We start from the raw sequence: 17,848 nt of genomic DNA on the forward strand, positions 1-17,848 counted from the left end.
ACTTTGCCAGGCCTGAGTACTGCTTTACTTCTCTGCTCCTGGCTCAAGGCTCAGCTTCCTCCCTTCTTCCTCACCCCATTTTCTACCTGAGTTGGTCTCCTAGTGGACTCAAGGTGTAGGAAGAATGTGTATTTCTCAAAAAAGGGTTAGCCTAGTAGCTTGGAGCATGGCTTCCACAACTTAGTGCCAGGGCTTAATACCTGAACATAGGCAGGAGGACACGGGCTGTCTGTGTAGCCTGCAGAAACAGATGGGGAAGAAAAGAAGAACACTTTTGCTTAAATGTCGGAGGAGCCAGGAGAGCATCTGATTGTAGGGGGCCTTTCAGATTTCTCTCTGGTGTCTTAGAATGTATTTGGGGCCCAGAGTTGATACCTCTGCAACTTGTGGAGTTGCCTTCTGTGCTCACGTCTTTTCCGGGCTCCCCACTACTCCAGTCACATTCTGTAGAGGATACAATCTGTTTCTGTATCATACTGTTTCCTGTCTCCAGAGCCTTGAATCTGCTAGCACTCCTTTAAGCCTTCTTCCATCCCAGTCTGGGTCTGTAAGATACCCAGAGCAGAGCACCTTACATTCCTTTCCACCTTGCCCTCGGTCCCTCCTATTCCCCCCCCCCCACACCCAGACAGGGTTTCTCTGTGTATCCCTGGCTATCCTGAACCTCACTCTGTAGACCAGGTTGGCCTCGAACTCAGAGCTCCACTTGCCTCTGATGTGCACTGCCGCTGCCACTACCCGGCAGTCCCACCCATTCTTGTGTCTCTCCCGTGAACACATGAGCAGCTTCTCCTTTCTCAGGGTCCTCATTGCTTGGTCCTGCAGCTGTACCCAGATGTGTTGCCTGACTCCCAGACATTCTGTTTGATCCCGTCCCTGGGCCTCCCACTCAGCCTGCTCTTATTGGTCTGATTAGGCCTTGAGGCTCGGGGGCAGAAGTCCTGTGTCTATGCCCTCCAGTTCTAGGCTCCAGCCAAGCCCAGGCAACAGCTAGTCCAAATCAGCTGCTTCTGCCTCAACATTGTCTGTATACAACATTGTGCCTGGTGCCCTCAGCATCTCCTCACCTCTCAACCCATTGGTTGCCTGTGTTGTTAGGCCTGAGAGAATATCTGAAGAAAACGGCCTGCCAAATGGTTTCGAAGATAGCAGCACCTGTTTAATCCTGGAACCCATGTAAAGGTGGAGGGAGAGAGCCAGCTCCGTACAGCTGTGCTCGACCTCCACACGAGTGCTGTGGCATGTTCACCCTGTCCCACCAGCCCACACATACACGTAGACACAGTGAAATGGTTAAAGAAGGGCTGGAGAGATGGTTCATTGGTTAAGAGCACTGACTGGCTGGGCTGTAGTGGTGCACGCCTTTGATCCCAGCACTTGGGAAGCAGAGCCAGGTGGATCTCTGTGAGTTTGAGGCCAGCCTGGTCTACAGAGAGAGAAACAGACAGGCTCCAAAACTACACGGAGAAACCCTGTCTCAAAAAAAAAAAACAAACAAACAAACAAAAAAAAACCCAAAAAAGAAAAGAAAAAGCACTGACTGCTCTTCCACAGGTCCTGAGTTAAATTCCCAGCAACCACAACCATCTGTAATGGGGTCTGATGCCCTCCCTCTTCTGGCATGCAGGCATACATGCAGATGGAGCACTCATACTTAAGAATAAATAAATAAAATAAAATAAATATTGAAAGAAAACTGTACTGACTGCCCCATTCAACAGTCTCTGCCCTAGTCTAGGAGAACCTGAGACTGGATTAAGGTAGTGAAGAAAACAAATTGATGGGGTATGTTCTATCAGGCTAAACAGGTTTGAAGCCCTCCTCTGGGTGGAGTGTGGGAGATTTTTGATATCCTGGCTATTACATGAGGGTAGAGGAGAGAGACACCGGTATTTGAATAGCACCAACGGCTGGGCAGATCTTGTGTGAGATAACTGGGGACAGTCCAGTCTAAGAGGGAGGGTGTGTGTGTGTATGTGTGTGTGTGTGTGAGTGTGTGTGTGAGCTCCTTCCCAAATGTTCGTTCAGGTTATACTAAAGACATCTCAAGGACAGTGATCAGAGCTAGTAATCCAGAGGGACACTTTACAAATGTAACAAAACAGTGTCTCTCCTAAGTGTCTGCATGTTTCTCTCCTCACCCATAGTGCCAGCTTTGTTCATGGTATAGGGGAGGTCTTTTGGGATGGGCAGGTGTATGTGGGCAGCAGGGAACCACAGATGCTGGGGGAGGCTGCTTATGCTCTTGTAAATATTTCTTTCCCTATGATTAGTGGCTTGGCCTAGGAAACCTCAGATAGCTCAGCCAAGCTGCTGCTGAACACTACAGCTGGCCTCTACCACACACAAGGTTTGTGTGGCCTGTGGCTACTGCCTTTCATGCTGGTGTGGAACTTAGACGTTGGGAAACATCTAAAAGCTAAAGTCCAGCGTCAGGCCTGGACTGCTCCTGTCCCAGTGGGACTGGCACTCCAGAACAGGGCCCTCAGGGCTTGGTGGCTTTTTGCTGGGAAGCAAGGAGCTTCACTCTGTCCTGGGCCATCCCTCATAGACTGTCTCTCTGCAGGTACCTGAAGGAATTCCGCACAGAGCAGTGTCCGCTCTTTGTGCAACACAAGTGTACACAGCATCGGCCCTACACCTGCTTCCACTGGCACTTCGTGAACCAGCGGCGCCGCCGTTCCATCCGCCGTCGGGATGGCACCTTTAACTACAGTCCAGACGTCTACTGCACCAAGTATGACGAGGCTACAGGCCTCTGTCCAGAGGGCGACGAGTGAGTGCCCTGCCTGCTCTCAGAGGAGCCCCAGGTCTCCTTCTGGGTCAGATGCCCTCAGAATAAGCTTGGTACATCCCAGGAAGCTAGCCGAGGCTGCTTTGGGAGGACTGGCTACAATCTGTAGGTCAAACTTGGGCTCACCCTTGCCCCGACTTAAAGGTACAGCAGTAAATGGGATGGCTTTCATTTCCTTTGCCTATTACATGAAAACCAAAAATCAGCCTTTCTTCCACTCAGCCCACAAGACCACATTTGAACAGAGGTGGTGCCTGGGATTTCTTTGACCCTCCGTGTCCTGTCCCCACCCCCTGTGCTGTCCTGCACAGTTCCCCCGTGGTGGCAGCTTAGAGAAAGCTTCACTAGTTTCTCTGTTTGCTGATCATTATTGTTTGAGACAGGGTCTCATAACGAAGCCCTAGGTGGCCTGGAACTCACTGTGTAGGCCCTGCCAGTCTCAAATTCACAGAGATTGACTGCTTCTGCCTCCCAGGGGCTGAGCTTAAAGGCATGTGCTACCACACCCAGCCTGTGTGCTCCCTTTAAATGTCTTTTCACAGTTTTCTGTTGTGGAATAGAGTGTACCACTAATGACACATGAGGTGGCAAAGCCTGACACGTGGCTCAGAGGGACCATCCGTGGCCTTGCTTGTCATTGTTTCAGCCTCTCAGAAGAGTGCTGGGACGTACGTCCAGGTTCTGTTGTATAGCACACTGAACTTTTCCTTCAGTGGCCCACCTTTTTCACAGAGGCCCAGGCTGGCTGGTCTCCTTGGAGGCCCCTGAGTTGGATAGCACTTGTTATCCAGACATCTGTCCATCCAGAAGTGTGTCCCTGAAGCAGCTGTAGGCAGCGGCCCGGGGTGGCAAGCCCTTCAGACCTCAGCACTCAAGCAGAGAGTCATGCTGGCCACAGAATCCATCATTGTCTTCCTCAGTTTACTCCACTATGCCCTCTGGATCATGGTGACAGCCCTTCAGCAGCTGACCTCAGGGGACGGAGTTGACTGACTTGCACTGCTGTGTTCCAGGTGCCCATTCCTGCACAGGACCACAGGGGATACTGAGCGCAGGTACCACCTTCGCTACTATAAAACTGGAATCTGCATCCATGAGACAGACTCAAAAGGCAACTGCACCAAAAACGGCCTGCACTGCGCTTTTGCCCACGGCCCACATGACCTCCGCTCCCCTGTGTATGACATCAGGTAGGCTGGTGCTGGGCCTAGGGGAGGGAGAGCAAGAGCGAAGCCACTGTTGCTGCTGACCTCAGCAGGACGGAAGAATGATGGCACTTTTCCCGTTCTCCCATTCCCTGTCCTACCCTCTGTCCTTTCCTTTTCTCCCAGGGAGCTCCAGGCCATGGAGGCCTTACAGAATGGCCAGACAACAGTAGAGGGCAGCATAGAAGGCCAGCCAGCTGGGGCTGCAAGTCATGCCATGATAGAAAAAATCCTCAGTGAGGAACCTCGGTGGCAAGGTACAGGCAGCCTCAGGTGGCCTCTGCACTCTCCTTCCAGAGCTGCCCAATGACTTGGTTTGAAACCACCTACTGCTTTTTCTAACTAAAGCTACCACTTCTGTTAGGAAGAATCTAGTCTTTTATCATCCCATTTGAAAACTGTATTTTAAATATTATTTTATGTGTGCTTTGTCTGAATGTATTTCTGTGCACTATGTGCATGCTTATGGATGCTTGTGACCCACCATGTGGTGCTGTGAACTGAACCAGGTCCTCTACAAAACAGCAAGTGCTCTTAACCACTGAGCCATTTCTTTAGCCTACCACACCCCTGCATCCCATGTCAACCTAAATTCAAAGGGCACTTATAAGGGAGTTTCCAGATAGGTGGGCAGCATTCCCATGGTTCCTTGGGCTTTCATATATACACCCTCATCCTAGCATTTTCTCTCTTGATGCATGTCCTGGCCTGCAAAGAAGTGGCCTTGTTCATGTCTTACATGGGAACCTCAGCTCTTCCATGCCTTCCCTACACTCTACTTTGCTGTTATTAGGGTGCTCCAACTCCATTCCCTGACCCCTGACCCCTGCCCTCTGGCCTTCTGTGCAGAGACTGCTTATGTCCTGGGGAACTATAAGACAGAGCCATGCAAGAAGCCACCACGGCTGTGTCGCCAGGGCTATGCCTGTCCCTACTACCACAACAGCAAGGACCGGCGGCGGAGTCCCCGCAAGCACAAATACAGGTCCTTTGGCCCCGAGAGGCCAGCCGTGGGAGGGAGGAACGGCAAGGAAGGGGTGTGGCTGAGAGCGCTACTCCCACGGCTCTCAGGGAGGTGGGAGGCAGGCCTGGAGTTTACAGGGCCAGTTCTAAAGGGCGGGACCACGAAGGGTGACGGAATGGTGGGGGCCCTGTCCAGTTCTTGCATGAGGCCGATCCATTTCTGATTCTTCAGGGTGTGTGCTGGAGTAGGGCCAGGCCAGTGTGGAAAATGTGGTGTGGCTGTAGCCTGACTCTTGAGCTGTCAGAGGTTCAGTGCCTGGCTGAGGGAGCAAAACTATGTCTTCCTGTGGCCAGCTGGGCCAGAGGAGCAGCCAGACTTAGTACCCTAGTAAGACCCTTCTCTATAGCTGATCTTCCCCATTTCTGCATCTGAACTTGTGAGAAAGGGAGACAAAAGGGGGGCCCACCCCCACACAAGGACCCAGGTGGCACTGTGTAGGTCCCATCGTCATCCTCTCTTGCCACTGTCTGACCCCTTGTCATTGGACCAGGTCGTCTCCATGTCCAAACGTCAAACATGGGGACGAGTGGGGAGACCCTGGCAAGTGTGAAAACGGAGACACCTGCCAGTATTGCCACACCCGCACAGAGCAGCAGTTCCATCCAGAGGTAGGCCTTGAGGGGGGCAGGGGTGACTGACTTACCCACCTTGGGAAACCAGGAGACAGGCAAGAGTGAGGACAGGTGTTGGCACTGTTCCAGCAAAGGATGTGTGGGTAGTACCTCAGTGTGTAACCTCTTGTTCTGAGACCACCCTCCCTCAGTTCTCCACTGCCAGTTCATATCCTAGTCCACCGACCAACAGAGAAGGCATGGATAGGACCCGATGGTCTGGCCATTCTGGACTTTGGACTACTTGTGGTACTTATAATCTACTGACCATGGCAGGTCAGAGCCCATAGGACAGAGACAGCAGCCTCCCTGATGTAGTTCTACCCTCACACTATTAGTTTACCGCCTCTCCTGTGGTTCCTGGGCCTGCCCTGGTGCTGTGGAAGCCAGGATACAGCAATGTAAAGACAACCTTATGTCGCTGTAGACATCACAGGCAGCAGTTAGACCCTGTAGAGATCCAGGTTCTCTGAAAGTGACTCTGGCCTGGCAGTAGTGGCACACGCCTTTAATCCCAGCACTTGGGAGGCAGAGCCAGGCAGATAGATTTCTGTGAGTTCAAGGCCAGCCTGGTCTACAGAGCGAGATACAGAACAGGCACCAAAACTACACAGAAAAACCCTGTCTCGAAAAAAAAAGTGACTCTGCTTCCTGAGGCCTTAGTTCACTTAATACGAGGAGACTTGCTCGTAGGTATCACCCCAATCTTTGTGATGACTGGTGGGACCTGTGACTCCAGGAGGAGGGTGTTGACGGTGCAGGATGCCCTGAGAGTTGAGGAGGAGGGTGATAAGAAGCTCGGTGTGGCAGTGCGTGACTATTACCCCACCACACGAGACAGTGAGGCAGGACAGTTATGAGCTGAAGGCAAGCATAGGCTGTATGTCAGTATCCTGTCCCCAGAAAAAGAACATAGGGGAGTAGGAAGGGAGAAAGTGGAGAGGAATTCCAAGTTAGCCTTTCTCAATAAAAGTGTCTGTGTGTGGTTGACCTTGTCCTGTTTCTGCCCTGCCCCCTCCAGATCTACAAATCCACCAAGTGCAACGATATGCAGCAGTCGGGCAGCTGTCCCCGAGGACCTTTCTGCGCCTTTGCCCACATAGAACGTATGTGCCAAGTTCCCATGGCCCGGGGCCAGTTCCCTGGCTTCCTTTTCCTCCCGTAACCTCTGCTGAAGCTCAGGCATGGGATCAGTCCCTAGCAGTGTCCTGTGCACAGGAATCTTTGGCCTCATCCCCACTGAAGTTACAGTCCCTTAGCCAGTCTGGAACTGACCGTGAAGTCCTGGTGCAGCTTCCAAGAGCCTGAGACAGACGTAGAGATTCATGCCCTACTGGGCACTGAGTCCCAGGCACGCCTGAGGCACCAAGCATTAAAAGCAACTTGACAGATCCCAGCCAGCCACCCATGTAACCCATGAGCATGGAGCTCTTCTCTACTGAGCCCTGCTTGGTCCACTGGAGCAGGGCCATTCTATCAGAATATGAGGTGGCCCCCATATGGCATTAAAGTTTTGGGTAACGTGCTAAAGAGAGAGAGACAGGTTAAGTTAATTTCAGCGTTTTTACTTAGTCCAATATCAAATGATATCATAGCTGGGTGTGGTGGCGCATGCCTTTAATACCATCTCTCAGGAGGCAAAGGCAGGCAGATCTGTGAGTTCAAGAGGCCAGCCTGGGCTACAGAGCCAGATCCAGGAAAGGAGCAAAGCTACACAGAGAAAACCTGTCACATGGGGGGGGGGGTAGAGTGCAGTAGGTAACAGAGCACTTGCCTAGCGTGCAAGAGGCCCTGGGTTTAACCACAACACTTTGAGGAAAGCAATCACACAGAAAACAAAATAAAAAACAAACAAACAATATGGTATGTGAGACTGAGGCTCTCCGCAGTGGGTGGGCAGGGCTGGTCCAGGGTGGAACCATGGCAAGTGAGAAGCCCTGGGCCACAGCTGCACTCTGCTCTGTGTGTGTGTGTGTGTGTGTGTGTTGGAACTAGGGACCCTGGATGTGGTGGCCCACACCACTCGGGAGGCATCAGGTGGCTTGTTGCTGCAGTGTGAGGTAGCGCAGGTCTAGAGGCTTCGTGTTCTCCTCCAGGCCTCCTCCATCATGAAGTGGGTGCTGGGCTGATGCCTGTCTCACCTGCAGATCAGGGTCCTGCTTCTCCTCACCCTCTTTCTAGGTTCAGCTCTGTCTCTCAGATGAGAGAGAATAAAGAGAGAGCTCTGAGAGGAGACCAGATGGAGAGCAGAGAGGTAGCTGGCAGCTGTGGGTACTGGACACCCAACTGCAATAGCACAGAAGAGGGATTAACAGTTTGGGCTGTACAAAATGGGCTTGAAATGAGCTCGTCTCTCTCCTATCTCTGCTATCTTAGAAGACTTAGCTGACCTTTCTGAACCTCCATTTCCTTTTCTATGAAGTGAGACCCATCATATTACTTGTATTTTGCAGTTAATTGTAGAAAATACAATGCCAATGGAAATAGTAACTTAATTCCCCGTGGTGGCAGGGACAAGTATAGCCTCCTTTAGAAGATAGGCAGGTAGATATTTGCAGACACAGTCCTGGCTTGGGAGCCTGCTGACCTCTATCCTCTCTTGCAGCGCCACCCTTAAATGATGACATGCAGCCTTCCTCGGCTGTATCCAGCCCCACCCAGGCGGGTCCTGTTTTGTACATGCCATCTGCTGCTGGAGACTCGGTCCCTGTGAGCCCCTCCAGCCCGCATGCCCCTGACCTCAGCGCCGTACGTGCCTGTCTTAGGGAGTGGGTGGGCACCTTGCCTGCCCAGGAGCATGCTCCTGCCTCTCCTCTGCCCCAGGAGCTTGAGTCCCTGGTATTTGTCCTGGGACTGAGGGCGGGGAGGTGGGGATGCGTCTTCAGAGGCAGTAGTGATCAGCCTGGGCAGGGCTGGGGTAAGCCTTGTCTTTACTGTCTGACAGTATGAGGCTGAGGAGTCCTGAGTCCTTACTGTTACCCCTCGACCACCGCCCTTGGAAGCAGGGTTGGAGGGAGGCCATTCCCTGTCCATGTTGTGCCCATTGCCCACCACCTACCTGTCCTCTTCTGCAGCTCCTCTGTAGGAACAGTGGCCTGGGCAGCCCATCTCACCTCTGCAGCTCCCCGCCAGGCCCCAGCAGGAAGGCCTCAAACCTGGAGGGCCTGGTCTTCCCTGGGGAGTCCAGCCTTGCCCCTGGCAGCTACAAGAAAGCTCCTGGCTTCGAGAGGGAGGACCAGGTGGGAGCAGAGTACCTGAAGAATCTCAAGTGCCAGGTAAAGGGTGCAGGGGCAGCGGAGGACACTGAGCTTGACATTTTATATGGGGCAAGAGTAGCTTAGAGGTGAGGCCCAGCTCACCGGTGGGAAGGACACTAAGAGCTAGAACTGAGTCTGTCTTCAGCGTCTTCAGGATTTGGCAGAGTGGATGCTATCGCCTTCTTCACTGCCGAGGAGGCTGCACAGAGCCCCTCGTACTCAGGAATTGTTAATCTATGTTCATTCTGCAAAAGGCCGCACAGCTTCCCCAGAGTCATTGAATCAGTCAGTAGGTACAAGATTGTCCCCCTTTCCTTTCCAAACTATGATGCCTAATGAGATGACAGTGCCTGGGGCACCAGGACAGAGGGGTCCTTAATAGCAGGGGACAAACCTGTTCAGGATAGGAGGGCAGAGGAGGGGGCGGGGAGAGGATTTGTAAGTGGAAAAAGACAGCTGGGAAGAGAAAAAGGGGTTGGTATGATGGGTGACAGGTGCTATCAGTCCGTGCCCCTCCCCTGTTATCTGCAGCCTCAGTGGACCTAGCAAGTCCAGGTGGACACTAGACTTGGAGCTGCCTAGTACCACATCACTTCCTGCTCCCTAATTTTTCTCTCTCAGGCTAAACTAAAAACCCATTCACTAGAGCCCAGGAGTCAAGAGCAGCCTCTGCTTCAACCCAAACAGGTACAGAACCCTTGGCCCCCATCTCCTCTTCTGGTATCACTATGGATAGGACAGGCCAGAAGCCCAGCTGGTATCAGCAAGTAGGGTACCAGTTTCTTCACAAACGAAGGCAGGACTAAAGTGGGCCCAGCCCCAAGTCCAGAGAGGGTGGGGGTCCGGCCCTGGAGCCCATCCCCTCCTAGACTTACCATTCACCAGGAATGTTTAGGGAATGTCTCAGTGTCAGCCCCGTGCTCATCCCTCCCTCTCCTGTGAGCCTGCAAGGGTAAGTAGCTAACGGCTTCCATGTTTCACTGTCCACTACTACCACTCAACAAGGTGGACTGGGACAGCCAGCCCGGGCCTGTAAGGTGCTGGTTGCTTTAGCCCACCTGCCCCGTGCTAGCCTCTGCCACGGCTTCTGTAGGCAAGCATCCCATTTCCTCTCCCCACTCTCGTTGCAGGACGTGCTGGGCATCCTCCCTGTGGGCAGCCCCCTGACCTCAAGCATCTCTTCCAGTATTACCTCCAGCTTGGCAGCCACTCCCCCCAGCCCTGCGGGCACCAGCAGCGCCCCTGGCATGAATGCAAACGCTCTGCCCTTCTATCCCACCAGCGACACGGTAGAGTCGGTCATAGGTAACTAGGCAGGGTTTGTTTGTGAGCCCAGGACTGGACCTGGACTCAGACACGAGGCGTCTCAAGTCAGACTTGGATGAGTGCACCCCATATTTTAGACATCTGGCTTGGGAAAGTCAGGGTAGACACCCTGAACCCTCTGAGCCAACACTGGGCCACGGGGCCTTTTCATGAAAGTTGTGTCACACAGCCCTAGCTTGTTTACTAGGCACCGTTGGGAGTGAGCAGCCTGCACATCTGTCCTCATGGGTGCTTAGCATGTGTAAGGCCCTGGGTGTGGTCCTCAGCACCAAGAGGAAAAAATCAGTGCCCCTTTCCATCATTACTTATGTTGCCCACTTTGTGCCAGGCTCCATGCCAGGCACTGGGGAATCAGGTGGTAGTATGCTGCTCCTGTCTTCTAGGAAAGAAACTGTACCTTCTCCTAACCAGGCCAGTTCAGTACAGAGGCACTGCATTTGTCAGGAATCTACTGTACATTGCTGTCAAAGGGCCCAGAGCTGCCAGCCCCAAGTAACTGAGGGTGAAAAACATGGCCTGGATGTAAGGACCACACCACATCCTCTGTCAGACAGAGCTGCAACCTTGAATTCAGTCACTTTTCTTCTTGAGATGGGATCTTGCTCTATATAACCCAGGCTGGTCTCGGTTATATAGAGTATAACTATATACTTGGTCCTCCCTCCTCAGCTTTCTGAATGCAGAGATTACTGGCATGCCACACAACCTGGACAGGGTTGGGTCTTGACTCCTCCTGGGAGTGTCAGAGGAGGCTTCAGAAAGAAGCAGCACTTGGTTGGACTGGGCAGGTGTCACCAGGGTTGGTGTGGGGTAGTGCTGAGCAGAGACATAGCAAAGGCCGTAAATGAAGGAGTCAAAGTCAGGAAGCCTGGAGCCAAGGACGTGGTCCTTGGGAGCCCACACTCCATTCTCTATGCCTAGAGTCTGCCCTGGATGACCTGGACCTAAACGAGTTTGGAGTAGCCGCCCTGGAGAAGACTTTTGATAACAGCACAGTGCCCCACCCCAGCAGCATCACAATCGGTACTGGGCAGTGGGTGGGCCAGGACGGCCTGGGGAGGGGGTCTTGGGGTTTCACCTGTACCCATGTGGCCTGCCTGGTCCTCACCCGGCCACCCTCTGGCTCTCTCATAGGTGGCAGTTTGTTGCAGAGCTCTGCCCCTGTGAACATCCCTGGCTCCTTAGGCAGTTCAGCCTCCTTCCACTCCGCTTCTCCGTCCCCTCCTGTCAGCCTCTCCTCACATTTCCTGCAGCAGCCCCAGGGCCACTTGAGTCAGTCAGAAAACACATTTTTGGGGACCTCAGCATCACATGGATCTTTGGGTAAGGAGGGGACTGGATAGAACCTAGTGTCTTATAGCAGATTCCCCTGGCTGCTCTGCCCGTGACACGGAAGCCCAGCTGTAGGTTACAGCGAGGGCTTCAACCAGACATGTTTTCTCCCCGTCCTCCACGACTGGACAGGTGGTCAGAAGCCAAGCCTCTGTCCTGGCTCCTTGTGCTGTGGATGGTGCAGTGCTCGTGAAGACACGTGCTAGGACAGGCTGGCACCTGGAGAGGCAGGCCTCAGTCTCCAAGGTGAAGGCCTGATCATACTAGTGTGGCTTAGTGAGCACTGGCCTAGCATGTACCAGACCCTGGGTCTGATCCCCAGGGCCAAACACACAGTCATTTTATCCAGTCACCCAGAGCTCCTAGCAGCTGGCCACATCATCAAAGACCACCAAAGAGCAAAGGGAACGGTTAGACAAGCCCACCCAGTCTCAAGCTTTCCCTTCCTGGTAGGGATAGGCATCAGGGGTCCAGATCTAGCCCAGATTGCTCTTTGCCCTACTCAGTCTTAGAACAGAGTGGGTCTGAGTGATTTCCAGGTTCAGTGGTGAGAAATACAGCAGGGAGACCTATAGGCTAGACCACCACACCCAAGCGCCCTAGGCTCCTGGAATGGAGCCTATGGGAGAACGTTCTCTGCAGATAGTTAATACGTACACAGCATTCAGCACAGGCCCCTGTCTTTCATCTACAACTCCCTGACCCCACTTCCTAGCCATTCAGAGACCTCCTAGGATGCTGGACCTCCAGTCAGAGGAGGGGACTAAGAACCTCTGAAGTTCTGGTCAGCCTAAGGGCCTCCCTCACCTCAGCCAGGAGTCTGCAGCACCTCCTCGATACAGAGGAGGCTTCTGTGTTGAGGTTGTATACAGTTAAACTGCTGTGTCTCAGGAGACCTCTCACCTGAGCTCTCCCCACTGGCTCCACACGTCCCCTTGCCGGGGACCCTCTTGCCCTGCTGCTCAGATGCAAGTGTTGGCCAGCAGCCTCCGGTCAGAAACACACAGATGCTGGGTCCCAGTCAGGGCAACACGGGATCTACCGTACAGGGTGCTCTCTGTAGGACTGACCAGCTCCACTGCCAGAGCGGTTGACACCGGCGTGGGGAGGGCAGAGGTGCAGGTGAGCAGAGCCTGCTGCACACCAGCGTCTGTGTTGGTGGGCCAGAGGTCTCCTGGCAGTGCACTGCAGGTGTGTCGCAGGACGAAAGCGCTCCGCTCGCTTGCTCGCTCACTCGGTTTTTTGAGACAGGGTTTCTCTGTGTAGCCCTGGCTGTCATGGAACTCAGAGATCCACCTGCCTCTGCCTCCTGAGTGCTGGGATTAAAGGCGTGCGCCACCAACGCCCCACACTCTCTCTCCTTTTTAAAAACAAGGTCTTATTATGTAGCACTGGATAGCCTCAAACTCCAAAGTCTGCATGAAGTGTGCACCAGAATCTTCTTTTTTCCCCAATGTGCTGGTATTGCTCAGAGGGGGAAATGTCTGAAATCCAGCTCAGTTAGTGGAAAGGGAGCCAAGCAGAAGTCACTGGAATCATATGTAGGGGTAGAAGGAAGCCAGAGGTAGACAAGGAACTCCATGAAGATAGGCTCTGCCCCCGGAGCCAGAGGACAGTGGATAGTGTCAGCAGTGGCTGAGGGGTGGGCAGTCTAGCTGAAAGCAGGCTTCTGGAATCGGGTGATCAGGCTCTCCTGTCCCATTAATGGTTCTTGCTAGCATGTTCTTTGTCCTGCCTGCAAAACAATGAGCGGGCCCTAGCTTCCCAGGCCCCTCCTGTTCCAGCCCTCCCATCAAGGTGCTGGCTGCTTAGCCTATTTGATCTTGTCCCACCTCTCACTGGGATGCAAAAGGAGGTGTGCGGTAGTTCAACAATTAAGATGCCTTCATGCTGTCCTACACAGTCCTAAGCCCCCTGAGGCCACTTTAGAGATGAAGATACTGAGATTCACATGTAGTGGTAGATAACAGCAAAGTTTAGACCTGACTCAGCCAGTGATACCTCCACATGCTCTTCTCACATATTCACCCAATGTTCAGCCAGCCCCTGGCGGCCCAAGAGGGGCTGGCCAGGGCCTGGGCCTAAGCCCTCCACAGCTGATGTTCCTCCCCTCCCTGGGGCAGGTCTGAACGGGATGAACAGCAGCATCTGGGAGCATTTTGCCTCTGGAAGCTTCTCCCCAGGCACTTCCCCTGCCTTCCTATCAGGGCCAGGGGCTGCTGAGCTGGCCCGGCTTCGGCAAGAGCTAGATGAAGCTAACGGCACCATCAAGCAGTGGGAGGAGTCCTGGAAGCAGGCCAAGCAGGTACTGGGCCCCACGCCCACCTGCAGTGCCCAGTGCCTGGTGGTATCAAGCCCAAGCCCATCCTACACAGCAGGCATCGGGTGGGGGAAGCAGGGGAACAGAGCAGAAACGTGTTTGCCCTCCCCCACGTGGGAGGACTGATCTTGCCAGTCAGAATGTTACCATGGCTGGCACCACAGGCCTGGGACTCCATATGGGAATTGTTTTTAGAGTGGCCCCAGGACCTCCTGCCTGTCTCTGCTTCTAGATTCTGAGCTAGGCCATCTGTCCAGCTGCCACCAGCTGCCCGTGGGGATGCAGGCTAGGATGTGAGCCCTGCTTTGTGCTCCTGTCATGCTAGGCCCGGCCCCTTCCCTGCATACAAAGGGAGGGTCTGCTGAGGTCCTGAAACTTCTTCTCTGCAGGCAGCAGTAGCCTTCTCTCTGCCCTCCCCAGACAGCAGGCCCAGCTTCCAGCAGGCCCCATAGCCAGAGTGGTCCACACTGGCTCCTGGAGATGCTCTCTGGGAGGGGGAGGGGAGAGGGACGGGGGCAGGGGGCTGTCGTGATGAGACACTGCACATTGGGCCCACAGGCTTGTGATGCCTGGAAGAAGGAAGCGGAGGAGGCTGGTGAGCGAGCCAGTGCGGCCGGAGCTGAGTGTGAGCTGGCCCGGGAGCAGCGGGATGCACTGGAGCTGCGGGTAAAGAAACTGCAGGAGGAGCTGGAGCGGCTGCACACTGGGCCCGAAGCCCAGGCTCTGCCAGCCGCCCCTGACCTGGAGGCACTCTCACTCTCCACCCTGTACTCCCTCCAGAAGCAGCTGCGGGGCCACCTGGAGCAAGTGGACAAGGTCAGCCCTAGAGACCAGGAGCGGGATGGGACCTTGAAAGCCCAGTGCTGGCCTCTTAATGATGCTCAGCTGTTGGAAGAGGAGGAGAGCAAGAAAGCTGTAGCGGCAGAGGCCAGTGTGTTAACCTAAGCTTAGTCATGTCCCTTGCCCCCAGTGCCTTCTCCGGTTCTCCATTCTCCAGTAGACATTCCAGAGTGATCAGCCACAGGTGCCTGCTGGTCTCTAAGGGTGGCTTGACCAATAGAAACAGTCGGTTTTTCCTCCGAGGGCCCTTCCACAATGAGTCCCCTTGGCCTGTCCCCTGAGCCTTGTTGGTCATTCTTGGTGCCTAGGGTAAGATCACATATGACAAGAGGCATTAACCTCTGTGCCAACAACAGCCCTGAATGATGGGCTGCCACCCAGCTGCCCCTCCACCTGGCCATTGGAGCTGGGACAGCAGGTGGAGCTGGGGGCTGAGCTGCTCTCGCTGGCCAGTAGGATCTCGTGAGTGCTGAGCTTTGGGCCCCAAGGACTCTGAAGCAAGAGTCGAGAGGGCTGCTTGCTCCGCTCAGTGCCCAGCAGGTGGCAGAGACCACTTCACTACCTCAGTGTCATATTTCCCACAGGCCGTGTTCCACATGCAGTCGGTGAAATGCCTTAAGTGTCAGGAGCAGACCCGGGCAGTGCTGCCGTGCCAACATGCTGTGCTGTGTGAGCTCTGTGCTGAGGGCAATGAGTGCCCCGTCTGCCAGCCTAGCCGGGCCCATGCGCTCCAGTCGTGACCCTGCAGACCTGGCCCAGCTGGGCCCAGACCTTTTCACCTAGGACTTTTTAAAGTATATATATGTATGTATGTATGTATGTACGTATGTATGTATGTATATGTATATGATTATGTACATGTATACATTTCTGTGTGCGGGTGTGCGTGGTGCCAGCGTGTGCACAGTGTCTGTGTGTATATCTGGACATAGATATAGACACACACTTTAAAACAGACTTACCAAGCACTTTTTAAAGAAAAGACTATTTTGCAGTCCTCTCCTGTCCATTCCCCATCCTTCCTGCTCAGAGACAAAGTCCCCTCTTTTCCCACTGGCCTTTTGGCAGTGAATATGTTTTTGTCTCTTTTTTTATGTAAGAACTAACTATTTTTAACTTCTTCCTGGGGCCAGAGCATGGAAGGATGGGAAGTTGGAAGGGCAGGCTCCGTTCACCCTGCATTCCAGGCCAGGGTCTATGTCGCAGTATGGACTCCGGTCCCCAGTTCCCAGCTGTGAGGGCTTCAGGGCCCGAGACTCTAAAGCCGGCCTAGCTCCTGGGTTTACCAAATATATTTCACCCTGGGGACAGCCACGGAGCTGGCAGGCCAGAGCTGCAGGCTCGCCCCCGCCCCACGCGTGGGGTCTTGAAGTCTGGGGCTCTCCTTGATCAGCCTCTTTGGCCCCACAGTCAGTCACCTGCCAGGCTGGCACTGCCCTCCCTGCCCCTGCCTCCCTCCCTCTGGCAGCTAGCAGGGCGAGTGTTGGGAGGAGTGCAGTCTGAGGACCAAGGGGCTTGAGCCCGCCCTTCTTGCTGGGGGAGTTGTATGCATTCCTTGGTGCTCTTTGAGTGCGGCTGGCGTCCTGCCGTTGTGGGCAGACGCCTGTGTGCATGTGTGCGCGTGCCTGTCCAATGTATATTGTGTTTAGCTCCAATTTTAAAAATTGTTATGTACAGAGATGCAGTGGAATGGGAAAGCAGAGTGGGCAGAGGGAGGCAGCCTGTTTCCAGCACTGGGTGTCCAGTGGGCTATAGAGGGCCACAAAAAATCTGCCCCAGCCCAGGCCCCTCCCTTGGGCTCAGCACGAAAGGGCTTTCAATGAATTAAGTGAAACTTTCTCCTTTTTTACAAAAATGCAGAAATCAACAAACTTATTGGAAATAAACTATGACTTGCGGTGGCTTGTTTATGTGGGGGAATGGGTCAACAGATGAGGACATCCCGAGTTCCAGGAGAGCAAGAGCTCTCCCCTGACCCATGGAAACAGCCAGCACCCACATCCCACAGCGGGAAGAGTCAGCTGAAGAGGCCTACAGTCTGTCCAGTTCCGAAAGCAGCTGAGTGTCCCTGAGCCCGGCCTAGTGCGATCATCACTGTGGAGACCTGTTCAGTGCTGTGTAATGTACTGTGAATGGTTCCCTTATTGATGGTCTCCAAAAAGTAATAGGGACAGAAAGGAGGAGCATGTTACTGAGGGAGTCCCTGCCTCCTTCCCACTGAGGAAGTATCCTGCCTTATGTAAACTCTTTTACCCTGTTCCCACCTGACTTTCTCCCAAGTATGAGAACACACCTAAGCAGGATGCTCTGCCTGGCCTCCGCTGGCCTTACCACCTACTTGTCAGCCTGTGCAGACTAACTTCACCAGGGTCAAGTTTGAAGACCACTAGCCCTGAAGCTCTCTGACTGCCAGCATTCAGGAGACCTTCCACACACACTCTGCTGTCCAGAGCAGCTACTCAGCTTCATGGTCCCCCTCCCCAACATCAGCTCCCTGTCCTGGGCAGCAATCATATAACTGCCAGGTAGTCTGTTCAAAGGTGGCTCAGCAGCTAAAGGTGTACACCACACATGTCTGACAGCCTGAGGTTAATCCTGGAACCCGTGGTAGGAGAGACCCACCTCCTGACACATACTGACTGCTCAGGTCTCGGCTTACTCTGACCTCTGCTTAGTGGCCACAGGGGCTCTGGGGATGAGGTGGGGCATCCAGTGCATTCTAAGGAAGAGGCAGGCATGCAGGGCCTGACATCTCCTGGGCCCACTGGGAGCCAACTATAGATTTTCTGAGGGCAGTGGCTAGTGTTTTATTTTTATTTTCACTAAGAACATTTCTAGGTAGCAGGTGCTATCTGAGGGAGGAAGCCCACTCTGTAGACAGCCAAACTGTCCTTTCTGCCGCCGTCCATCTGTGCCAGCTTGCTTCCTGCCAGCTCTCACCTCAGAGCCAGAGTCTCTTCCCACCTCCCTCTAGCAATGGCCATCCCCTTTCTGCACTAGGGTGACTTTGACAGGATCCTCTCTCCCTCTATAAAGTTCTGCCCACAGCCCTGGTCCCAACTGTCTGGGCCCCACCCCAGTAGCTGGAACTGGCTGTTCCTGAAGGCAGATGGCCCTAGACAAACCTTACCAAAGCAGC

The 17,848-nt window shown here is 53.9% G+C and overlaps 1 protein-coding gene across 2 annotated transcripts in view; it reads left to right on the forward strand.

Moving 5' to 3' along the window:
* Unk (unk zinc finger) overlaps positions 1 to 16,607 on the forward strand; it is a 33,497-nt gene extending 16,890 nt beyond the window's left edge. Inside the window, exons 2-16 of one of the 2 annotated variants that reach the window (XM_028889643.2) lie at positions 2,567 to 2,776; positions 3,808 to 3,984; positions 4,126 to 4,256; positions 4,849 to 4,984; positions 5,514 to 5,631; positions 6,656 to 6,740; positions 8,240 to 8,382; positions 8,709 to 8,909; positions 9,513 to 9,578; positions 10,022 to 10,196; positions 11,139 to 11,240; positions 11,352 to 11,540; positions 13,673 to 13,854; positions 14,428 to 14,685; positions 15,294 to 16,607. In XM_028889643.2, the coding sequence (XP_028745476.1) occupies positions 2,567 to 2,776; positions 3,808 to 3,984; positions 4,126 to 4,256; positions 4,849 to 4,984; positions 5,514 to 5,631; positions 6,656 to 6,740; positions 8,240 to 8,382; positions 8,709 to 8,909; positions 9,513 to 9,578; positions 10,022 to 10,196; positions 11,139 to 11,240; positions 11,352 to 11,540; positions 13,673 to 13,854; positions 14,428 to 14,685; positions 15,294 to 15,449 (2,329 nt within the window). In that variant the 3' untranslated portion in view covers positions 15,450 to 16,607. The remainder of the gene's footprint in view (positions 1 to 2,566; positions 2,777 to 3,807; positions 3,985 to 4,125; positions 4,257 to 4,848; positions 4,985 to 5,513; positions 5,632 to 6,655; positions 6,741 to 8,239; positions 8,383 to 8,708; positions 8,910 to 9,512; positions 9,579 to 10,021; positions 10,197 to 11,138; positions 11,241 to 11,351; positions 11,541 to 13,672; positions 13,855 to 14,427; positions 14,686 to 15,293) is intronic. The other variant, XM_028889642.2, reaches the window with a different exon arrangement.
* Positions 16,608 to 17,848: the final 1,241 nt, after the last annotated feature.

This window comes from Peromyscus leucopus, chromosome 8b (genome assembly GCF_004664715.2).
Source record: "Peromyscus leucopus breed LL Stock chromosome 8b, UCI_PerLeu_2.1, whole genome shotgun sequence".
Taxonomy (NCBI): domain Eukaryota; kingdom Metazoa; phylum Chordata; class Mammalia; order Rodentia; family Cricetidae; genus Peromyscus; species Peromyscus leucopus.